General features: G+C 45.6%; 1 protein-coding gene across 1 annotated transcript; it reads right to left on the reverse strand.

Moving 5' to 3' along the window:
- Window positions 1-1,413: 1,413 nt before the first annotated feature.
- On the reverse strand, window positions 1,414-15,689 carry LOC138968779 (microtubule-associated protein futsch-like). The gene is made up of 3 exons (XM_070341421.1): window positions 7,654-15,689; window positions 6,503-6,682; window positions 1,414-4,185 (listed from the first exon to the last, which is right to left on the reverse strand). Exons 1-3 carry the CDS (start codon window positions 15,634-15,636, stop codon window positions 2,491-2,493), a joined length of 9,858 nt encoding a protein of 3,285 aa, XP_070197522.1. The 5' UTR covers window positions 15,637-15,689; the 3' UTR covers window positions 1,414-2,490.
- Window positions 15,690-24,734: the final 9,045 nt, after the last annotated feature.

The following is a 24,734-nucleotide window of genomic DNA, read 5'->3' on the forward strand; positions in this document are numbered from 1 at the left end:
TTATCTTCTCTGAGAAAAAAAAAAAAAAAAAAAACCCAACCAGTGTTTTTTAACAACACTTTACCATACAACACTTACATGATTAAATAACAACAATACAATACATACTTAACATATAATATCGATCATCAACAAAGAAAGTTTAGCAGATCCAGATTCAGCAACAACTCAATGATCTGCCTGCACAATGTTACGCAATATAGATTCTCGATTGTACTTTTATCCTAACATAGCATAAATCTGTTGAATCAAATCACTGCCACAGCAAAAATTTCAAAATCATTTGCGGTGATTTCATACTGGAATGTAGAGAACGTCACAGGGGATCAGAAGAAACATGTAAGGCGGCGTGTGTAGCGTGAAACGTAGTCACCGACTGCAGATGCAGAATGCAAGTAAGACACTTAGCTTTTATTTTATGCATGAGTGGTCCTTCAATAAAAATACATTACTTTCCTTCGTGTATCAGGTCCTTCAATAACACTTTAACTAAGTGACTCAGACACACATTTAGTGGGACTCACCCCCCCTCCCCCCTCCCCCCCCTGAAGACTCTCTCTTCCACACCATATTTTTGTAAGACGGTCTGCTCGTAATTAATTTTAAGTTCTGTACACACTTGCCTCGTTCCCCGGATACGGCATAGTCACATGGATAGAATATACTTTAAAAAAAATAATAACCAACCAACCAACCAACTGTAACTTCTGTAAATTTAACTCTAAGTTTAAGTCCCCACCCTTTTAAGCCTGCGTTACTTTTTAATTTTTAAGCCTCCAAGCTGAAATGCAATACCAGTGTCCGGCCTTCGTCGAAGATTGCTTGGCCAAAATTTCCATCAATCTTATTGAAAAATGAGGGTGTGACAGTGCCGCCTCAACTTTTACAAAATGCCGGATATGACGTCATCAAAGACATAATTTATCGAAAAAATGAAAAAAATATCTGGGGATATCATACCCAGGAACTCTCATGAAAAATTTCATAAAGATCGGTCCAGTAGTTTACTCTGAATCGCTATACACACACACATGTATACACCACGACCCTCGTCTCAATTCCCCCCTCTATGTTAAAACATTTAGTCAAAACTTGACTAAATGTAACAAAAAGTCTGAAAAAGTAAGGTCTTAACTTGGGGGGGGGGGGGGGGGTCTTGAAAGGGGGGTTCCACTGTATTGTTTTTAAGTTGACAATACTGCCTCTCGATGTTCGCTGAGATCATATCAAAGTTAAAACAAAGTTACCCTCTTGTAAAGCAGGAATCTATTTTAAGAAACCAGTGTGCGCATCAACATTTGAAGCTTACACCCAAGCGTTGACATAAACTCTAAGAATTGTAGACCCCAAAAGCCTGGTCCAATTTCTACACACATTAAGCGCAGTTCTAGGTCCCAAGCTTCGTCCAATTTCTACACACATTAAGCGCAGTTCTAGGTCCCAAGCTTCGTCCAATTTCTACACAATGATTTGAGCACACAACAATCCATATATATATTTAAGATTAACAGCATACACCCCAAAGCCAGCAAGGCTAACACTGAAGTTCCCAATCAATAACTGCAAATGCTTGTTTCATGGCAGACATCAATCCTAGACATTTTAGAAACACAAGTCCTCTTTTATTTCACACTTTTCCTTGACATACGAGAAGCGAATTAGGAATAACTCACACGTTCACAGGATTTGAAGATCAAGTTTCACATACATATTTTATTGTTTGATGTGAACTGAAGCAGTGTGTGCGTTTCTGCAGTTTTCACAGCTTCACTCAAAATGTCTTGAGTGAATCAACTTGCAATGAAGATCCCCATTGGTTTGGCAGCACAGGCAGTTCTGAGACTTTTTTTTCCGTCCGACAACCACTGCCAGGAATGATTTGTCAATCGGTGAATCTCACAAGCAAACACACAAAATTAATCTCTTGCAAAAGAGCCAGCAGAAAATAAAACACCTTCCCACACAAAACTGAATAGTTGAAGTTTAGATAATGTCTCAGCAGACTATCTGAACACAGGGCCTTTTTTCCCCTCTGAAAAATGAAGACACAAGATTGTTTCCATTGAAAGCGTCAGAAATGAGCTTTCATCACCACATGCACAATACTCTTATGCAAAAGTTCTGCAGGCTGCCTGCACATGTCTGCCTATTTTGCGAGAACGCAGGCACAAGGTTTATTTACCTCAAAGATGTCTGCAGAAACATCTTTCAACCACACATAAATGTACACAAAAGTTTGACTGTTTTTCGCACTGGATTTCATATGACTCGCACAGCTGTAGAACAGGTTGTTGCTGATGTTTGCTTCTTTATCTTTTTTAAGTGGGTTTTTGAGAGAGAGAGGTGTGTGTGTATGTGTGTGTGTGTGTATATGTGTGTACATGTGTGTGTGTGTGTGTGTGTGTGTGTGTGTGTGTGTGTGTGTGTGTGTGTGTGTGTGTGTGTGTGTGTGGGTGCATGTGTCTGTGTGTGTGACAGAACAGCTAAGCCCTAGCGAGCGTGAAGCGGCGTAGCCTTGGCCTTGCCATGGGCCTTCATGTGGTGGTGCAGCGTGTCAGACTTGGCAAACGCTGCGCAGCACTCCTTGCACTGGAACTTCTTCTGCGAGTGCATCCACATGTGCTTGGACAAGTCGGCGTACGCCCGCGCCACATAGCCGCACCGATGGCACGAGAAGCCTGTCTTGTCTGAGTTGCGCGAGAAGGAAAGCCGGCAAGACTGCGCTACAGATTCTATATCCACGGGTTCTTTCGGCGCCGACTTTGTCAGGTGTTTGCCGATGTGAATTTTCACGGCGCTGTCGCTGGGAAAGTTCTCCCCGCAGATTGTACAGGGGTAAGACCTTTTGCTTTTTGGAGTTTTGGGACTAGACACGTTGGCCTTTGCTGCTTCTGGTTCTACCGTCTTTGGGGTCTTCTTGCTTCTTTCTTTCCGAGCGCTCGTCAGGGCCAGGTTCTTGGGCAGAAGTTTTTCCGACGCTGTGCGGTAGATCTTTACCTTACGCCCCTCGGGGTAGGGGTCGGTTGATGGGCGTTTAACCTTCTCCGGCTTCTGACTCTTCTCTGTCTTCTTCGGTGTCTCCGCTACAGGTGGAGGTTGGCGCTGTGGCTTTTCTTCGGAAACTGGCCGGGAGAGGGGCGGGGAGGTTGGAGCTTCCTGGACCTCAGAGGAAGGGGGGTGCAGAGACTGGTCGTCATCAGAAGTTGCCTCCTCAACGCTCCTCAGGGACACAGCAGCGGGCACTGGAGCAGAGAACTGCAGCTTTTCAGGCTTGACCGCCGCTGACCGCTCCGGGGACACGCTGTTCCTGTCGAGGTCGGGCGATCGCTGCAGCTTGACACTGCAGTCTCTGAGAGCAACGTTGTACTGAAGGCCCTCGGATCTTGACGTCTGCTCCCCCTCTCTCCTCGCCCCTCCGCTCTTCGTTGGGGTCACCATTTCCGCCTTGCCCTTGGCTGGGGTTACCGCTTCGCGCTTAGTCGGGGTTTCCATTTTAGCTGGGGTTACCGTTTCAGGCCTGATGGGGGTAACCGTTCCGCTCTTTGATGGCGTTACTGTTATACTTTCGCTCTTGACGGGAGATGCTGCTTCACTTTTAGCTGGCGTTACCACTGCTCCGTCCGATTTCTCCAGCTTCATCAATTTCTCTGCCTTTACGTGATGGCCGGAACTCGACGTTCCGTTCATGGACACAGGTGAGGTGGGACAGCACGTGCAGCGTTTCCGTGAGTGCTTCCTTTTTCTTGACGATTTCCGCACCTCGCTTCCGTCCGGCGACAACAGCGGAACGCCACAGTGATCCCTTACAGGCGTGGAAGCACCGCTCTTGGTGCAGCCTTCATCCTCCTCCGAGGAGGATCGAACCTTCCCGTCCTCATCCTCCGACGAAACTTCCGTGTCGCTGTCTCTCGTGGCAGGAACTGGCACTTCTTCCACTCGTTTTCTGGTCGCCCGAGGAACGGCCGCACGTTTAGGGGCCGGCCGGTCACCGTCTCCGAGGGAGGGGCGTTTGGGGGCTCTGGCGGGGGTGGGGTTGAGGCTGGTGTGGACCTTGGTGTGGCGGTCGAGGCGGTCCTGGGACTGGAACAGCTTGCCGCAGGTGAAGCAGCAGAAGTGTAGGCCGCGCTTGTGGTGCTTGTTGTGACGCCGCAGCCGGTCAGCTGAGAAGAGAGTGTGACCGCACATCTGCAACCACACACAACAACAAATGTATTCTTCTTCTACTGCACTCATGGGCTGAAACTCCCACGTACACTCGTGTTTTTTGCACGAGTGGGTTTTTACGTGTATGACCGTTTTTACCCCGCCATTTAGGCAGCCATACGCTGCTTTCAGGGCAGGCATGGTTTTTGTGGTGGTTTTTTTCCTTTTCATTACTTCATTGTCTGGGGCCCTTCCTCCCAGTAGAAAGCTAGCAGCAACAGAGTCGAGCTACCCAGGTGCATGCGTGTTTAGGTGTAATCAGCCACCTGCAGAGTCAACAGTTATTTTTTTATTAATCAATTTGACTGATTTGACACCAGTATCTGTTGGGAAAGTAATTGATAAACAAGTCGCGTAAGGCGAAATTACAACATTTAGTCAATCTGTTGAACTCACAGAATGAAACTGAACGCACTGCATTTTTTCACCAAGACATAACAGCTTCGTCAATCCCCGCGGCACTTTTCTAATGCAACACGAAGTGAAATTGACATGACAGTTTAGCGCAATAGGGTATTGTCGTAAGCAAGAAAGCGCGCTTTTCTGTATTCTTTTTTTTTACTTTCTGAGCTTGTTTTAAATAAAACATATTACATCTACCGTACTTTCCGGGTCATAAGGCGCGACTTTTTTCCTCGAGTTCGACCCCTGCGTCTTGTATAACAAAGCGCCTAATCCGTGTATGAAATACGAAAAAAATCAAAGAGACCGCTTGAGTACCAGTCAAACAACTTGTGATAATGCATGTTTCAGCTACTAGGTACTGCCCTGCCTTTGATCTGGCCGGACACACAGATTTCCACTCTGTTAAACTCGGTCACTGACCCCGATGCAGGAAGTGTTTCCTCTCTCAGATATGACAGGGGAACCACCTCTCATGGGAAGAAGGTGTGTCTTTTAACAAGGCCACCCAGCTATCACAATGCCTTTGATCTGGCCGCACACACAGAGCACACATATTTTCACTCAGTTAAAGTCGGTCACTGACCCCGATGCAGGAAGTGTTTCCTCTCTCAGATATGACAGGGGAACCACCTCTCATGGCAAAAACTGGGTCATTTTGGTGCGCCCTATCGGCCCCCTGCGTCCAATGGGTGACTGGATTACAATTTTTTTTAAAAAGAAGGGGGTGCGTCTTAGATAACGAAGCGCCTTGTCACCCGGAAAGTACGGTATATGTTTATGAAATCAGGAAATGATAAAGAATAAGATGAAGTCAGTTTTGGATCGATTTCTTAAATTTTAATCTTAGTACTAACTAACCTAGTTTTGTTAATTGTGATCAGATTTCAAGAGTAAATATGACATATGTATACATATTTTTAGATTCAGAATTTGATAAGGAATACGATGAAATCAATTTTAAATCTGTTGAGGAAAAATAGATTTTAATGACAACTTTAATTAGCAAACTCATGAATTAATTTTTAAGCCTCCAAGCTGAAATGCAATATCAAAGTCCGGCCTTCTTCGAACATTACTTGACCAAAATTTCAACAAAATTGGTTGGGAAATGAGAGCGTGACAGTGCCGCCTCAACTTTCACAAAAAGCCGGATACGACGTCATCAAAAACCCTAATAAAAAAAAATGAACAGAAATGTCTGGGGATATCATACTCAGGAACTCTCATGTTAAGTTTCATGAAGATCGGTCCAGTAGTTTTCTCAGAACTGATCTATACACACATACACACACACACACACACACACATACACCACATCTCGATTCCCAGTCAATGTTAAAACCTTTAGTCATAACTTGACTAAATGTAAAAAGCTCACTTTGCATGGAAAGCACCAGGCAGTTGGAATGTTGGTATGTGTCCAAGTGGTTTTATCCCATGCTAAAGCCTGGCAAGATCTTAGACGTTGAACCTATATGTTCACACGAGAATGCAGGAACATAAAATGCCCATCAGAGAGTATAGATCTGCAGTGCCACTTTTCAGTGTGGACGATGTTTTTATGACCCATTTTGTGACCGCTTAACAGAGTGGGAAGCAGAGATGAGTACCGGGGCTGAGGAGCACGAAGCAAAAGTGGGTGCCACCCATAGGGGAGAGAACTAACCGCGGGCTCTGATTGGTTGAAATGACAACACATCTCAGTTTCAACCAATCCAACACTCCCGTTTATCCTTATGTAATGATCAGAGTTCTGAGTAGTAACTTTCTCCTTCACCTCAGCCTAAAGAACTCGGCAAAAAACGAGGGAACTGATGCAGGCTTGTGATTATTTGTTTCAGCGTAGCAATCTTGAGCCTGGCGAAGCAGCTCTGGGAGCGTAAACGTTGCTTACCTCACAGGTGAACTTCTTGCCCCCGTCAGCGGTGTGTTTGGACAGGTGGTAGAGGAAGGAACGCCAGTTCTTGCACACCTCGCCGCAGTGCTTGCAGGTGAAGGTTCCGGTGGCCGACTGCTGGTGGACAAGGCTGTGGATGTCCAGCTTCTCCTTCGAGTCAAACAGCTTGCCGCACGTCTGCCACGCACAACACGAAAACATGTACACCACAGTTTGGATAATAATAATAATACGAGAATTTATAACGCACACATATCTCACCACAAGGCGACTCAAGAATGCAGAGGTTTTTCTGCCGTCTTTTCTTTAAATTTACTGCTTATGTCTAAGAGTAAGAGTTAGAGAAGCAAAGAGATCGCACACACACACAAACACCTACCCCGGCCCAGACATACAGGTACGGACACTAGACGGAAATAGTCATAATATACATATTATATATAATATAAGTATAGTTTATCCTGTTGCAACTTTGACTCACATCGCAGCAGAAGTTCTTACCGGTGACACAGGAACAGACAGACAGACAGACAGACAGACAGATAGATACAGACAGACAGACAGATAGATACAGACACTTGACAGACAGAAATTGTCAAATAGTCTATTCTGTTTCAACTGGTACTCGCATCACCGCTTAAGTACTTGTCAGTGACAAAAGAACGGACAGACAGAAAGACAGACAGACAGACAGACAGACAAACAGACAGACAGATAGATACAGACAATTGACAGACAGAAATTGTCAAATTTATAGTCTATTCTGTTTCAACTGGTACTCGCATCACCGCTTACGTTCTTGCCAGTGACAAAAGAACGGACAGACAGACAGAGACACTAAGACAGACAGACACAAACATTAAGACAGACAGACAGAGACACTAAGACAGACAGACACAGACACTAAGACAGGCACATAGACACAGACACTAAGACAGACAGACACAGACACTAAGACAGACAGACACAGAGTCAGACACTAAGACAGACAGAAATACAGTCTATCCTGTTCCAACTTCCAAATTGTTACTCACATCACAGCAGAAGTTTTTGCAATAGACACAGAGATGGACAGACAGACACAGAGATGGACAGACAGACACTTAACAGACAGAAATACAGTCTACCCTGTTGCAACTTGTACTCACATCACAGCAGAAGTTCTTGCCGGTGGCATGGGCCGCCATGTGTCGCTTGTAGCGGTAGAGGGCAAGGAACTCTTTGCCGCAAATATTGCACTTCTTCACTTCCTCCCCCACACTAGCGGTGGCTGCGACATGCCTATCCACGGCACCACCTCCACCACCACCACCAGCACCAGCACCGCCATCTTTCTTTTTTGATCGCCGTCGTTTCTTGGTCGACCCTTTAGCCCAGGGGTCGGACCTTCTTCTCTGGGACGGAGTTTTGGGTTTGGCTGCGCTGAGAGTTGCATGGGCTACGGGTTTGGGTTGGCTGGTGTCTTGGACTGCGGTCGCCGCAGGAACGACCTTGCCAAGGTCGCGGGAGGATGAGGTCAAGGCCTTGGTGATGCGGGAGACGATGGACGGCTTGGATCTGTTGGGGTCTTGGACGAGGCGGGTCTCTTCCACTTTCCAGAACGATCCTGAGTCCGCGGAGCTGTTGAGGTTTCGAGTGTCTCTGTTTTCTTTGCTCCGACTGGCTGCTGTTTTGCGCGAGGGTGTGGAATGACGACTGTCGGAGGCGGCTTCTGGCGCTTCACTGTCGCTGCTGTAAACAGGCGGGCTGTTTCTGGACTGAGCCTCTTCGCTCTTTTTCGAGTACGTCTTCTGAGTTTTGGTGCGTGAGAACTGGAACTGTGGGGTGGCTGGGTTATCGTCCAACTCGCTATCGCTGGAGGCTGACTTGTCATCCTCGCTGTTGCTGTCACTTTCGGCGGATTCTTTCTTCGCTGTTTTCTTCAGGGCGGCGTTTTTCTTTGCTTTTCTTGCCACGTCTTTTGGGTCGTAGTCACTCAGGTCGCTGCTCTCATCTGACAGGTTGGACTGCACGCTTGCAATCAACTTGCGTTTCTCAAGCCCTGCCACGGCGTCTTCTGCTTTGCTCGTCTTGATCTTGTCGCCGCCAACCGAGGAAGGTTGCTTGTCTTTGCCTGGCTGGGATTTTGCGAGTGTTTTCGTCTCAGAATCGCTCACGTCAGTGCTCTCATCAGAAAAGTTCGCCTGCGTTCCTTCGTTTATGTTTTCGTCGTCCGAGGACATTTCTGTGGATTTGTTTTTATCCCGAGTTGTGGAGGCTTTCTCAGGTCCGTTATTCTTCCCCTCTGCTGCCTTTCTCTCTTCACAGTCGCTTTCTTCTCTGCTGTCCTCTGACAAGTCAGCTTGCGTGCCTTCGTTCATGTCTTTCTCTTTCCGTAAGCTTGTCTCTCTGTCGGGTGTTTTTGTAGCTGCCGGTGTTTTCTCAGGTTCGCTTTTCTTCCCCTTTGTAGTCTCTCTCTCTTCAGAATCGCTTTCTTCGCTGCTTTCATCTGACAAGTCAGCTTGTGTGCCTTCGTTCATGTCTTTGTCCTTCCCGGTCTCTGTTTCTCTGTCGAGTGTTTTCTTAGGTTTGCTATTCTTCTCCTTTGTTATCTCTCTATCTTCAGAATCACTTTCTTCGCTGCTTTCCTCTGACAAGTCAGCCTGCGTGCCTTCGTTCATGTCTTTGTCTTTCCGTAAGCTTGTCTCTGTTTCTCTGCCGGGTGTTTTTGTAGCTGCCGGTGTTTTCTCAGGTTCGCTTTTCTTCCCCTTTGTTGTCTCTCTATCTTCACAATCGCTTTCTTCGCTGCTTTCATCTGACAAGTCAGCCTGCGTGCCTTCGTTCATGTCTTTCTCTTTCCGTAAGCTTGTTTTTCTGTCGAGTGTTTTTGTAGCTGCCGGTGTTTTCTCAGGTTCGCTTTTCTTCCCCTTTGTTGTATCTCTCTCTTCAGAATCGCTTTCTTCGCTGCTTTCATCTGACAAGTCAGCTTGCGTGCCTTCGTTCATGTCTTTCTCTTTCCGTAAGCTTGTTTTTCTGTCGACTGTTTTTGTAGCTGCCGGTGTTTTCTCAGGTTCGCTTTTCTTCCCCTTTGTTGTCTCTCTATCTTCACAATCGCTTTCTTCGCTGCTTTCCTCTGACAAGTCAGCTTGCGTGCCTTCGTTCATGTCTTTCTCTTTCCGTAAGCTTGTCTCTCTTTCTCTGCCGGGTGTTTTTGTAGCTGCCGGTGTTTTCTCAGGTTCGCTTTTCTTCCCCTTTGTTGTCTCTCTATCTTCAGAATCGCTTTCTTCGCTGCTTTCCTCTGACAAGTCAGCTTGCGTGCCTTCGTTCATGTCTTTGTCCTTCCCGGTCTCTGTTTCTCTGTCGAGCGTTCTTGTAGCTGCCGGTGTTTTCTCTGATTCGTTATTCTTCCCCTTTGTTATCTCTCTATCTTCAGAATCACTTTCTTCGCTGCTTTCCTCTGACAAGTCAGCTTGCGTGCCTTCGTTCATGTCTTTCTCTTTCCGTAAGCTTGTCTCTGTTTCTCTGCCGGGTGTTTTTGTAGCTGCCGGTGTTTTCTCAGGTTCGCTTTTCTTCCCCTTTGTAGCCTTTCTCTCTTCACAGTCGCTTTCTTCGCTGCTTTCCTCTGACAAGTCAGCTTGCGTGCCTTCGTTCATGTCTTTGTCTTTCCCAGTCTCTTTTTCTCTGTTGAGGGTCTTTGTAGCTGCCAATTTTCCTGCCTGGATTTTTTTTGGCGGAGTTTTACTCTTATGTTCATCGTCGCTGAGATCGGTGCTATCGTCTGAAAAGTTCGCTTGAGTGCCTTCGTCCATGTTCTGCTCTGCAGATTGAGTTTTCGTTGATTCCTCCTTTTTTTCAGCTAGAGGTGATGCTTTTCCAGGCTGCCTTGGTTTGATTTTGGTCACGGGGGCTTCCTCGTCGCTGGCACCACTACTGTCATCTGACAAGTTGGGTCGAGTCCTGCCAGCCATGCTTTCGCTGTGTGTGGCTGACTGCTTCTCTGAATGTTGCTGCATTTTGTTATTGGAGGGTAGGGGTCTTCTGGCTTGGCCGCGCGCGGTTTTCTTCTTCTCCCGCCCAGCGCCGTCATTGCTTATTTCGTCCTCGCTGTCTGGAAAGTTCGCCTGCGTGCCTTCGTTAATTTGGGCGCTTTCTGGTGTCACAGCTTTCTCACTTTCTTGGTGTTTGTCTTTCTCTGGCAGGGCTTTGCTAGAGTTCTCTCCCTTGAGTTTCGTCCAACCTTCGTCGTCACTCAGGTCGCTGCTGTCGTCCGAGAGGTCGGCCTGCATCCCTTGGTCAAGGTCGATGATTTTGACGTCACCTTTTGGGCTGGGACCCTTGCTGTCACGCCCGTTGGCTTTCGCTGTGGAAGATTCCCCACTGTCTGGACGACTATCGTCAGTCTTCTTGGTACCAGATGTTTCTTTTTTGTCTGTGGGTATTGATTCTGCATCTTCCTCGCTTTCAGTATTGTCCTCTTCTTTTTCATCTCCTGTTTTCTCTTTTTCTGCAATCATGGCGCTGTTTTCTGTATCACCCTCTGCATCGGATTTCTTGCTTCTTTTACCGTCTGTACCGTCAAGCATAGCATTTCTCTGTGGAGATACCACACTGCTGGGAGCACACCTGTTATCAGCCGTTTCCGATCCAACCTCAGCAGCACGGCTTCTGAACCTTTCTGCGTCGCTACTCTTGTCGGAGGACGGTCGTTCTGGTTCGTTGCTTGACTTGGCGTCTCGGCTGTGTCTTTGACAGTTGTTACTGCTGGCTGCGTTGGAGTCGCTACTGAAACTTTGATCGGAGGAGAATTTCTCAAAGATGTTGCCAAACTCGCGTGACGCTGACTTCCTCATTGACTTCTCTGTGATAGTGTCTGGTGCGGTTTCTGGTCTACCGCTGTCGCTAGTTTTCTTCTGTTTCTCAGCAGCGTCAGCCATTGCGACATCTTGTTTGTCTTTCACAGCAGAACCCTTGGCCTGACTAGTGTCCCAGTTATCAAGTCTAGACCTCGACGTGTTCTCTCTGACAACAACTTCTTCCGTTTCTTCGTTGTTAGCTCTACCGCTCTCCGTGTTTTCGCCTCCATTGCTGATCATGCCCGCCGCGTCTGTATTTCCCGACGCATTGTCCACTTCTGTTTTCACACTCAGAACCCAGGCATCGTGCTCCGCCGTCTTGCCGCCTGCCTCCACTTCTGGACCGACGTTTTGAAAGTCAGTGCTGCTGCTCTTGTCGTAACCAGGATCTTCCGTTTGCTGCGGATCTGGATCAACTTCCTTCTTGATGCAGGCGTATTCCTCCCCTCTCCCAACCTGCCTGCCTTCCTGCACTGCCGCCAGACTTGTGTGATAGCCGGCGTAAGGCTCAGAGTCCTGGGTTCTGTCACCAGGATCAACCTTGATGTTGCCAGTGTTAACCGCCAGTGACGTGAAAACCTCCGCCGTGGCTGTAGCAGGGTTTCTGACGGTGATGTCGAAGCTTATGTTACCGTCGTCTATCGTCGTTCTTGTCGGCAGTTTCATACCAACGGGAGCCACGCTTTCCCCGCTTTCCAGTTTAATGCACGCAGCAGTGAAATTCATCGTCTCTGCTGGATCAGCCTTTTCAGCGGTCGCATTCTCGTCGGCACTCATCTTGGTTTCTATTTCAGCGTTGCACTTGCAGTCAGCTGACTGGTCGGCGCTTGTTGCCTCAGTGTGCGTTTTTTTGTTTGCCAAAACAAGTGTGTTATCTTTAGTATTGGTGTCTGTGATTTCTGGTGATTGTTCAACGCCGGAAGTGATGGCGGCCAAGGTATCTTCACCGTGGTTTGCACGATGAGAATCTGCTTTGTCCTTTAGCTTGTCAGTAGTGCAAGGTGCTGTTTCACTTTGGGTCACGCCTGACGGCACTTCTCCATCACCGAGACCCGTTTGATGATGGCGTGTCTCCTGGGAGAGGTTGGAACCATCACCCTCCAGTCTTGGTTCTACATCTTTCGCCGACGCCATGGTAACACCATCCTCTACTGCCCCTGCTGTTTCCAGTTTTTTCTTCTCTGGCGACTCTTGTGATTTTTCCGTGTCTTCCCTGCTGGTGTTCTTATCACCAGGTTGGCTTTCTTCACCAGGGCTGTGCTGCTTGCTTGTCGTAGCCGAGCTTTCCACATGCGCAGAATCCCTTTCCTCACTCGACTTGCTGGTTGCAGTGGGATCTGGCTGGGTTGTTTCCCTTCTACCTTTTCCTGACTCACTACCGGCAGCAAGTTGTTCAGCACCGTGTTCAGCATTCTTTCTCTCTGAGTGTGACGCGTCAGTCAGGGCTCTGTCAACGTCTGCCACCCTGTTGGTGCTTGCTGTGTTTTCAGCCAACTTCTGTTCAACAGTCTGGACTGTTGCAGAGTCTGTCCTCTCCCTGACTGCTGGTTCTGTGTCAGCTGAAGCAAGCTGCAGTTGGACAGGCCTTGTTTCACATTCAGTCGCTGGTGTAGACTCTGCTGTAGCAGACTTTGGTTCAGTCACCGGTTCAGACCGTGTTGTTGCAGACAGAGGTTCAGGCCTTCTTTCAGTCACTGGTTCAGGCTGCTGCCTCATTTCAGTCACCGATTCAGACTGTGTTGTCGCAGACTGTGGTTCAGACGGTATTTCAGTCTCCACTCCAGGCTGCTCTGTCGGAGACTGTGATTCAGTCCTTGTTTCAGCAACAGGTTCAGGCTCTGGTGTAGGTGGCGTTAATTCAGTCCTTGTTTTAGTCACAGGTTCAGGCTCGGCTGTACCAGGGGTTGATTCAGTCCCTGTTTCAGTCACAGGTTCAGGCTCTGCTGTACCAGGCGTTGATTCAGTCCTTGTTTCAGTCACAGGTTTAGGCTCTGCTGCAGCAGGGGTTGATTCAGTCCTTGTTTTAGTCGCTGGTTCAGGCATTGCTTCAGTCTGTGCTGCACCAATCTCCGGTTCAACAGTTTTTGGCACAAGGGCAGGTTCACATTCCTCTGTAGCCGACTGTGGCCCAGGCCTTGTTTCAGTCTCTAGTTCAGGCTCAGGTGTACCACTACCAGGGTGTGTTTCAGTCAGTTGTTCAGGCTGTTCTGAAGCAAGCTGTGGTTCAACAGACCTTGTTTTAGGTACAGTTTCTGGTTCAGGTTCTCCCGTCACAGGCTTTGGTTCAGTCACAGACTCAGGGGACATAGACTGCTGTTCAGCCCTTGCTTTTGTTGCTGGTTCAGGCTCGGCTGTACCTGGCTGCTGTTCAGCCCTTGCTTTTGTTGCTGGTTCAGGCTCGGCTGTACCTGGCTGCTGTTCAGCCCTTGCTTTTGTTGCTGGTTCAGGCTCGGCTGTACCTGGCTGCTGTTCAAGAGACATAGTTTTTGGTACAGAGATTGGTTCAGCTGGTTTTGGTTCAGGCCCTGTTTCACTTTCAGTCACCGGTTCTAAGAGTAAGACCCTACGCGTCTGTGCATCGTTTGCTTGCACCAATTCTTTAACGGAAGTCTTTCTTTCAGACACTGGCTCTGAGGCAGGCTTGTGCTGTCTGTCTTCATCTACCATTGTTTCCCCTGAAGATGGCCTCTCTTCACGTTCAGGCTCTGAGGCAGGCTTGCGCTGTCTGTCTTCATCTACGATGGTTTTCCCTGAAGATGGCCTCTCTTCACGTTCAGGCTCTGAGGCAGGCTTGCGCTGTCTGTCTTCATCTACAACCGTTTTCCATGAAGATGGCCTTTTTTCAAGTTCAGGCTCTGTCTTAGAGATGGCCTGGTTTTTCTTCTCTTCTGTCACCGTAGTTTCTTGCACGGAAGGTTCAGCCTCAGGCTCAGAAACAGTCTTCTGCCGTCTGTCTTTGTCTGATCCTCCGGTGTGTGGCTTCTTTCCAGACACAGACTCAGAGACGGTCTGGTTGTGTCTGTTTTCCTCGGCAACGGTTTCTTTCACAGAATTTTGTCTTTCAGACACCGGCACTGAGACAGCATCTTGCCGTCTGTCTTCATCTAGAGCCTTGTGCTGTCTGTCTTTGTCTACAACCGTTTTTCCTGGAGGAATCTTCTTTTCAGGACGCGACTCTGAGATGACTTGGTCTTGTTCCCCTTCTGTAGCCCCTGCTTCTTTCACAGAAAGTTCTTTCTCCGGCGGGGAATCGGTCTGGTTCTGTCCGTCTTCGCCTACAACTGTTTCTCCCGTTTCAGTGACGCACATGACCTGGTTTTGATCTTCCACAACCGCTTCTTGCCGAGAAGGCTGTTTCGCAGGCTCGTTGTCCGCGACAACGGTTTCCTCGACAACCACCATCTCTTCCACTGTTCCTGGACACTCTTCCGCCAAGGTCATCTCCACCACTTCTTCCGTCTCCACCACCTCTTCTTCCACTACCGATGTTTGCAGGTAGACGGTCTCGCCCTCTGCTACGCTCACACTCTCTTCAGTGGTCTCCACGTCTTCCACAACCTCAGCGGAAGGGACTTCCACCTCCATGCATTCACTGGCTGGGACTTCCATCTCCACTTCCACATCTTCCGACACCTGCATTTCCATTTCTATGGGGACTTCCTCCACGTTGCCGGCAGTGGAGACTTCCACGTCTAGTATGTCGGCAACGGGAACCTCCACCTCCACTGTGTCGGCAACTTCAACTTCCGAGTCGACCACCGGAACGTAGGATACCTCCTCCACGTTGACTTCGGAGGAGTGAGCGTCTGGCTGACTGGCGTCTGCGGCAGTGGAAGAGTCGTTGGGTTCCTGCGTTTTGGCGTCGCAGTTCTGCTCTGGTGTCCCCTCACTCCCACCTTTGGCTGTGAGTGAAAGCGAAACGCTGGCGCTGGCTGAAGACTCATCAGAGTTGTTGTTTTGTGCGACGGAACTGCCAGTGTTTTTATCAGCAGTGCTTTTCTCCGACAAATCTGGTTCCAGCATTCTCGCGGGGATATCCTCAGCATCTGACTTGGGACCGTCCCCCGCCCCATGAGACAGCTCTTTGATACCAACTCTGTCCTCAATCTCCCTCCAATGTTTCTCGTTCACGTTTTCAGAAAGTCTAACGCCGTCACCTTTACCGCTGACAAGCGTCTGGTCACCATTGCAGGGTGGTGATTCACTGTCGGTGACGGATTCTGCGGTGATGACGCGGTGACTGGACTCGGCGGCGACATCCTTCTTCCACCCCTCTGCTGACTGGACGCTGGTCTCCATGGCAACAGTCACGGTGCTTCAAGATCGCGGCTGGTCAACCTCCATTCACTCTGGAAAAGACAAAATGACAACATTAATATTTCATTTATAACTAGTTATTCATTGATTTAGATTTTTTATAAAGGGGTGTGCGTGGGCAAGGGGGTGGTGATTAATTGGCAGCCTTTTCTTTTAAAGTGGAGGCACCCGTGCCCAGAAACTCGGTCGGCATACAGAGGGGGTCGTTTTTATGAGGGATTGTTATGCGAGGTTCCACTGTATCAGGCATGGGAATTGATTGAAAGAAATATCTCGGAAATCTAGGGGGGCCCCCAGAATTTTTCTGAAATTTAGTTGAAAACCTGTGCAATCTGACGCATTCTGGGAGTACGTTTCATGAATTTTACACTGCAAAAAAACTGACTATATCTAAAGGCACAGTCAGCCTCCCGTAAACCATCACAGACACTGTCAGGATTTTACACACAGTACAAACACCCTTTCGTTTAAACACTCACTGCTTGAGAGCATCCTAGGTGCCCCACGAAAAGAGCGAGCAATTTTCAAAGAATTTATTTTTGCGTGGCCATGCGTTTTGGCACTTATAAGACCTAACTTTTAAAATCTAAATAATAAATTGACAGCTTGTTACACAAACATTCTTAAATCATAAAAGAATTCTTTCTTCATCAAGACAAGATTCTTTCTTTCTTTCTTTCTTTATTTGGTGTTTAACGTCGTTTTCAACCGTTCAAGGTTATATCGTGACGGGGAAAGGGGGGAGATGGGATAGAGCCACTTGTTAATTGTTTCTTGTTCACAAAAGCACTAATAAAAAAATTGCTCCAGGGGCTTGCAACGTAGTACAATATATTTCTTTCTTTATTTGGTGTTTAACGTCGTTTTCAACCGTTCAAGGTTATATCGCGACGGGGAAAGGGGGGGGGGATGGGATAGAGCCACTTGTTAATTGTTTCTTGTTCACAAAAGCACTAATCAAACAATTGCTCCAGGGGCTTGCAACGTAGTACAATATATTACCTTACTGGGAGAATGCAAGTTTCCAGTACAAAGGACTCAATATTTCTTACATACTGCTTGACTAAAATCTTTACAAACATTGACTATATTCTATACAAGAAACACTTAACAAGGGTAAAAGGAGAAACAGAATCCGTTGGTCGCTGGGGAGCATCGGGTAAATTCTTCCCCCTAACACGCGGGGGGTATCAAGACAAGATCAGTACAACTCGAAGTTTTAAAAGTTAAAAAAAAGATAACCTGGAAGTGTGTCCCGCAAAACGTGTTTCTCGTAGCCGACAAATGTTCTGCATGTCGCCAGTTTCTTTGAACGGTCAACCGCCACCCTGCCACCGCTCAGTTCGTATGACTCGTGGCCGTTTGTTGTGTTTTAGATTCAGAGGTACACAATAACAAGCTATTGCAGGGAGAGCGAGTCGCATTGAAATCACAAACTGACTACTAAATTGTGAAAAAAGGGAAAGTGGATGACACGGGTTCACGATGGCTCAGGGGTTAGATAAAAAAACAGGTGTGTGGTTTACGCGAGCTAAATAGCCATTCAAACAAACTGTGTCACTTAATGCTATTAAATGCTATTGCAAGTGTGTTCGATAAGGTTAGAACTAACTGCTTTTTTCACGAAAAGATTTAAATCGTTAGACTGGAAACCATTTGAGACGGACTGGGGCTTTAACAATAATACATGTTTTGTATTGCCAGTAACCAACGGTCATTTTAGTCCTTCAACCAAATTAATACTATTTGAACACACTAGCTAACTCTTTGTTTGCAAAAGTGACTCACACAGGCGGAATCTCACACAGGCGGAATCTCACACAAAAGAAGGGACGGTTTTATGGAGGATATTGGTCATACTAACTAGGCAGATTGTCTTTTTACATTTAGTCAAGTTATGACTAAATGTTTTAACATCGAGGGGGGAATCGAGACGAGGGTCGTGGTGTATGTGTGTGTGTCTGTGCGTGTGTGTGTGTGTGTAGAGCGATTCAGACTAAACTACTGGACCGATCTTTATGAAATTTGACATGAGAGTTCCTGGGTATGATATCCCCGGACGTTTTTTTCTTTTTTTCGATAAATGTCTTTGATGACGTCATATCCGGCTTTTCGTGAAAGTTGAGGCGGCACTGTCACGCCCTCATTTTTCAACCAAATTGGTTGAAATTTTGGTCAAGTAATCTTCGACGAAGCCCGGACTTCGGTATTGCATTTCAGCTTGGTGGCTTAAAAATTAATGAATGACTTTGGTCATTAAAAATCTAAAAATTGTAAAACAAATATTTTTTTTATAAAACGATCCAAATTTACGTTCATCGTATTCTCCATCATTTGCTGATTCCAAAAACATATAAATATGTTATATTTGGATTAACAACAAGCTCTGAAAATTAAATATATAAAAATTATTATCAAATTTTTTTTTTCAAAATCAATTTAAAAACACTTTTATCTTATTCCTTGTCGGTTCCTGATTCCAAAAACATATAGATATATGTTAGGATTAAAAACACGCTCAGAAAGTTAAAACGAAGAGAGGTACAGAAAAGCGTGCTATCCTTCTCAGCGCAACGAATACCCCGCTCTTCTTGTCAATTCCACTGGCACTGCCTTTGCCACGGGCGGTGGAGTGACGATGCTACGAGTATACGGTCTTGCTGCGTTGCGTTGCGTTCAGTTTCATTCTGTGAGTTCGACAGCTACTTGACTAAATGTTGTATTTTCGCCTAACGCGACTTGTTTGATTTTGGTTTCTCGGTTTTTATATTTAGTCAAGTTTTGACTAAATATTTTAACATCGAGGGGGAATCGAAATGAGGGTCGTGGTGTATGTGCGTGTCTGTGTGTGTGTGTCTGTGTGTGTGTGTGTGTGTGTAGAGCGATTCAGACTAAACTACTGGACCGATCTTTATGAAATTTGACATGAGAGTTCCTGGGTATGAAATCCCCGAACGTTTTTTTCATTTTTTTGATAAATGTCTTTGATGACGTCATATCCGGCTTTTCGTGAAAGTTGAGGCGGCACTGTCACGCCCTCATTTTTCAACCAAATTGGTTGAAATTTTGGTCAAGTAATCTTCGACGAAGCCCGGACTTCGGTATTGCATTTCAGCTTGGTGGCTTAAAAATTAATTAATGACTTTGGTCATTAAAAATCTGAAAATTGTAAAAAAAATAAAAATTTATAAAACGATCCAAATTTACGTTTATCTTATTCTCCATCATTTGCTGATTCCAAAAACATATAAATATGTTATATTCGGATTAAAAACAAGCTCTGAAAATTAAATATATAAAAATTATTATCAAAATGAAATTGTCCAAATCAATTTAAAAACACTTTCATCTTATTCCTTGTCGGTTCCTGATTCCAAAAACATATAGATATGATATGTTTGGATTAAAAACACGCTCAGAAAGTTAAAACAAAGAGAGGTACAGAAAAGCGTGCAATCATATTCTTAGCCCAACTACTACCCCGCTCTTCTTGTCAATTTCACTGCCTTTGCCATGAGCGGTGGACTGACGATGCTACGAGTATACGGTCTTGCTGAAAAATGGCATTGCGTTCAGTTTCATTCTGTGAGTTCGACAGCTACTTGACTAAATATTGTATTTTCGCCTCACGCGACTTGTTTCTCTTGAATTTGTTTTTCTCGGAAGAGGAATTATTTGGCTCGGAAATGTGTGGCTTTTCTCAGAAATCCTTGGATCCGAGAATAATTCCCAAGCCTGGTACGTTATAAAATTATATATCTATATATATATACGACTAGTGTCTGTGTGTCTGTGTATCTGTCTGTGTGTCTGTGCGCGATGCGCGGCCAAGGTTCTCGATGGATCTGCTTCAAATTTGGTGGGCTTATTCAGAGAGACCCCAGACACAACCTCATCGATGAGATATTTCAACAAGTGCTCTCAGCGCGCAGCGCGGAACCGATTTTGGTTCCACCTCAGCTATTTTGGTTCCACCTCAGCTTACCCGGGCCCCCATACCGACACACCATAGCCGCTACACCACATCACAACGCCAAAGTTCTCGGTGGATCTTTTTCAAATTTGGACACCGTATTCAGCTACACCCCGGACACAATATCATCGATGAGATATTTCAACACGTGCTCTCAGCGCGCAGCGCTGAACTCATTTTCGTTTTTGCGTTCATTTCACCATTATAAGTAACTCTTCCTTATCTTCTCCAGTGTTTGGCGTTTATCTCCCTTCCTTCGTGTGGCTTTCCCGTTCAGTTCTAACTTACTATTACTATTTTTAGAATGTCACTGCGCTGTCCACTGCGCTGTCCACAACGCTTCCCTTGCACCCGTAAGTTGTTCTTACTGTCAAAGTGAAAAGGTCGAATCAATTTACAGCCACGCGAAAAATACACTCTCACCTATCTCTATATATTTATAGATACAGATATGCATATATATATACGGCTTCTCTGTGTGTGTGTGTGTTTGTGTGTGTGTGTAGGCAAAAACCTATGTATTATAGAGTTCTGTTTGTGATGGGGTCTAGCGGCTTTTGTCTGTCTGTATGTTCTGGCATGTGAGAAGCCACAGCAGATAATATAGGGCTAAGAAATAAGCTCTAAAATTCTCAATCCCGTTTGACAGGACTTCGCCTTTCAAAGGTGATTGTGGTGAACCGCCACGCTGTCTGTCTCTGTCGCGCCGTTCACCCCAAATTCCCGTTTCTGAGGTACTATTTTTAGAATGTCACTGCGCTGTCCAGAACGCTTCCCTTGCACCCGTAAGTTGTTCTTACTGTCAAAGTGAAAAGGTCGAATCAATTTATAGCCACGCAAAAAATACACTCACCTATCTCTATATATTTATAGATATAGATATACATATTATATATATATATACGGCTTCTCTGTGTGTGTGTTTGTGTGTGTGTGTGGGAAAAAACCTGTTGATTGTAGAGTTCTGTTTGTGATGGGGTCTAGCGGCTTTTGTCTGTCTGTATGTTCTGGCATTTGAGAAGCCACAACAGATAATATAGGGCTAAGAAATAAGCTCTAAAATTCTCAATCCCGTTTGACAGGACTTCGCTTGCAGAGGTGATTGTGATGAACCGCCACGCTGTCTGTCTCTGTCTCGCGATTCACCCCGGCGAAGCCGGGTATTCCTCTAGTAATATATATGTGTGCTATGTGTGCATTAGTTAACAAGAAGAGCAAACGCTCGATCGAGTCACTTTCGCAGTTCTGAATATTATATGAGGCATCAGATGGACAGGAAGAAATTGCTATTCACAACACAATGAGTCACGTTCACATAAAATTTGAGCCCGGTCACTTTTATAGTTTCCGAGAAAAGCCCAACGTTAAGTTGTGTGTTGCCGAACAGAAAAGGCTAGTTATCTCCCTTGTTTTTCTGATAACGTTCGTAAAAGGCTACAGATGTAAATACTTTGATGTAAAGAATAATCCTACAAAGTTTCAATCACATCCGATGAACTTTGTCAAAGATATAAAATGTCTAATTTTTCCTTTGACGCTGACCTGTGACCTTGAAAAAGGTCAAAGGTCAACGAAACCATCGTTAAAGTGTAGAGGTCATTGGAGGTCACGACTAAACAAAATATGAGCCCGATCGCTTTGATAGTTTCCGAGAAAAGTCCAACGTTAAGGTGGTGTCTACGGACGGCCGGCCGGCCGGCCGGACAGACTAACACTGACCGATTACATAGAGTCACTTTTTCTCAAGTGACTCAAAAAACCATGACGCAAAGGAATTGTCGTGGTTAGTCCCCAGGTTCAATTCTGGCAAGGCACTCATTCGAAGGTGTGTGTTATAGTCACTCACAAAGACATGCAGATTAGATGGCAAGACATTTTTGCATAGAAACATATATATATCCATACCAAGTAAAGGCCCAACCCCTCCTTTTGATCGATATTGGTGCATTAGGGGGGGGGGGGGGGGCATTTACAAGGTAGTTTACGGTATAATTATGTGTTTATGCAAAAAGAGAGAGAGAGAGAGAGAGAGAGAGAGAGAGAGAGAGAGAGAGAGAGAGAGAGAGAGAGAGAGAGAGAGAGAGAGAGAGAGAGAGAGAGAGAGAGAGAGAGAGAGAGAGAGTAAAAACAGAAGGAAAATTTTTTTCTTTGATATTTTTTTTCTTCAAATTATGGGACTGACAGATTAAGGTATTTGAAGACACAAAGTTCTTTTCTTTTTACCCATCTCAAATTCCCCCCCGCCCCCTTTTTTTTTTTTTTTTTGGGGGGGGGGGGGGGGGGGGGGGGGGGAGGGGGGAGAATCATAAATTGGAAGAGGAAAAAAAAAAGAAAAACTTTGCATCACTGGATACCTTATTTTGTGTGTGTGTGTGTGTGTGTGTGTGTGTGTGTGTGTGTGTGTGTGTGTGTGTGTGTGTGTTATTGCATGTGTCTGCCTGATGCAAAAAGACAATGAATGATGCAATAGGCTGGAGTCTCTAATTCCATCTAGTCTGAAGCAGTCTGTATACTGACATTCAAACCAAGAAAATCTATACCGGCTTAAAAAGACAAAACCTTTTATACCCAGTAAAATAAAAAAAACAAAAAAAGATTAGTACAATTTTTTTGGTACCTAGGACCTATGACAATGAGTATTTATATCAATACAGGTCCAGCTGATCTTTCGTCCTTCAAATCTAGTTAAAACGCTGTTTGGTATTACACATAGCACAACTACTACTCAGTATTTACCTGTTGAACGGTTAAAATTACTTTTCATAGGCATGTGCGTCGTTATGTTCATGTGCCCGTTCTGGTGGCTGTAAGAATCATATTTTTACAATTTAAAGCAGTAAACATGTACACACTTACAATTACTGTAGGAATTTATGTCATTATGTTCCCTGCGCCTGTTCTTATTATCGTATTACATCTTTTACTGTTTATATGTAGACCTGCACATCACACTGTGTTCGTTTGTCTTTTCTTCACAATTCGGTTTTAGTGATTAATGTTTACAAGCAAGCATTCGCTGCTGTTCATATACCTAAGCTTATATTTTTTTTCTGCTATAATTTGTAGGCACGCCTGAAGGCAATTTTCTGACACAGATTTAGATGACAAAGCCTGTGTTGTTGTAATGGTAAAGTGCTGTTCACATGGCACACTTTCAACCAACTTTCAAGCCATTTTAATCGGCGCAAAGTCAAATGAAAATCGCTGCCCATGTGAACAGCACAAACGATCAAACTATTTTAACCAGCGATTCTTAAACGAGATCAGCTATCGGAGCTTACCGAATGCGGGAAGAGCAGTTTGGCTAGAGCTAACCAATCGGTAAGCGCGATCAGAAAAGTCCGCAGAAAGTCTGGGCCAAACGCGGTCGAGTCGAGCAGCACTCATTAATGACATTTTGTCTGTCAATAAGTCTTCTTCTTCGTTCATGGGCTTAGACGTCCCACGTTCACTCATGTTTTTAGCACGAGTGGATTTGTACGTGTATGACCGTTTTTACCCCACCATTCAGGCAGCATACGCCGATTTCGGGGGAGACATGCTGCGTATTTTCGTGTTTCTATAACCAACCGAACTCTGACATGGATTACAGGATCTTTTCCGTACGCACTTGGTCTTGTGCTTGCGTGTACACACGAAGGGGGTTAAGTCACTAGCAGGTCTGCACATAAGTTGACCTGGGAGATCGGAAAAATCTCCACTCTTAACCCACCAGGCGGCAGCGACCGGGATTCGAACTCACTACCTCCCGATTAGGAGGCCGACGTCTTACCACCACGCCACTGCGCAATCTATCAATAAATCAATTCATCACTGTATCTTTATGTACTGTTTCACTTGTATGCAAGCAGACAACACGGTGACTACACAAAGAGTGTCTGAGAGGTGACTACACAAAGAGTGTCTGAGAACATGCTGGTTCAGGGTCCCGACAGGAACAGTTTCAACCACACAGCCAGTCTCAAATGTCTACTTAATTGGTGAACTGAGACGGGCTCAGTGGCCTAGTGGATAAGACATCAGCCTCCTCATCGGAAGGTTGTGAGTTCAAATCCCAGTCCGCAACCGCCTGTTGAGTTAAGGGTGGAGATTTTCCCCATCTCCCAGGTCAAGGCGAAAGAACGTAAGCATGCCTTGGAGGTGCTCGCTACGTGAGAAAAAACGGCTTCAGCACAGCTGCCAATCGGATTGGCTGTTCATCAACCAGTGCAGACAATCTTTTCAGTAACAACCAACGATGTTCAATTCTTGCGTAGCTGATGCCACCGAAATGTTTCACATTCGCTCTCGTCTTCTAGCTCCACAAGCAAGTCTTGTCTGAAAGAAACACGCGTCAGAGAAGATCACTGGCCTTTGAAAAGGAGGGAATCTTAAAATGGAGGTAAATTTACACAGTACACAGGTTATGAACAAAAAATTCGGAGAAAACGGGGTCTTTAAGCTGAAAGTGGTGAGTATTTTACTCGCCATGGCGAGTAGAAACATATAACTGGCTCTTAGAAATGTTCATCTACTCGCCAAATGCAAACTATAGTTGCTGAAACTGTTGGTTTGTAAAGTTTGCTCTCTGGCGAGAACATTTTCAGAATCACTTAGCCAAATGGGAGTTTACGATTTGTTCGACTTTTAGGACTGGGGTGGCTAGTCTTATTCGTCAAAAAAGGAAGGGGGGGGGGGGAGGTGGAAAATGTCACCACATGGCCATATAATACAGTCCCCCCTCCCCCCCACCCCCCTTTAAGGAACAAATCTGAAAAAATAAGGTCCTTTACAAAATACAAGTTAATTTTCAATTTATGTTATCAATAGAAAACCTGAAATTGAAAAACAACGTCTTTCGAGGGATTTTTAACTGTAAAAAAGTGTATATCAAATGTATTGGAGTTTGGAGGACCAAAAATGAAAAAGCTCTGTCGTCTGCTACCGTACTTAACTGATACAGTGATACTGATAGTGATTACCGCTGTTCACACCTGCTTCAGCTCAAAATATAATGCTCCAGAATCTAAACCACATCAGTTCAAACTCAAAATGTTTTTGTACAGACTTTACAGGTATATAATATAAGCTCTAAGCAAAATAGTTTGCTTGCACGCAGAAGATTTAG

This window comes from Littorina saxatilis, linkage group LG6 (assembly GCF_037325665.1).
Source record: "Littorina saxatilis isolate snail1 linkage group LG6, US_GU_Lsax_2.0, whole genome shotgun sequence".
Taxonomy (NCBI): Eukaryota; Metazoa; Mollusca; class Gastropoda; order Littorinimorpha; family Littorinidae; genus Littorina; species Littorina saxatilis.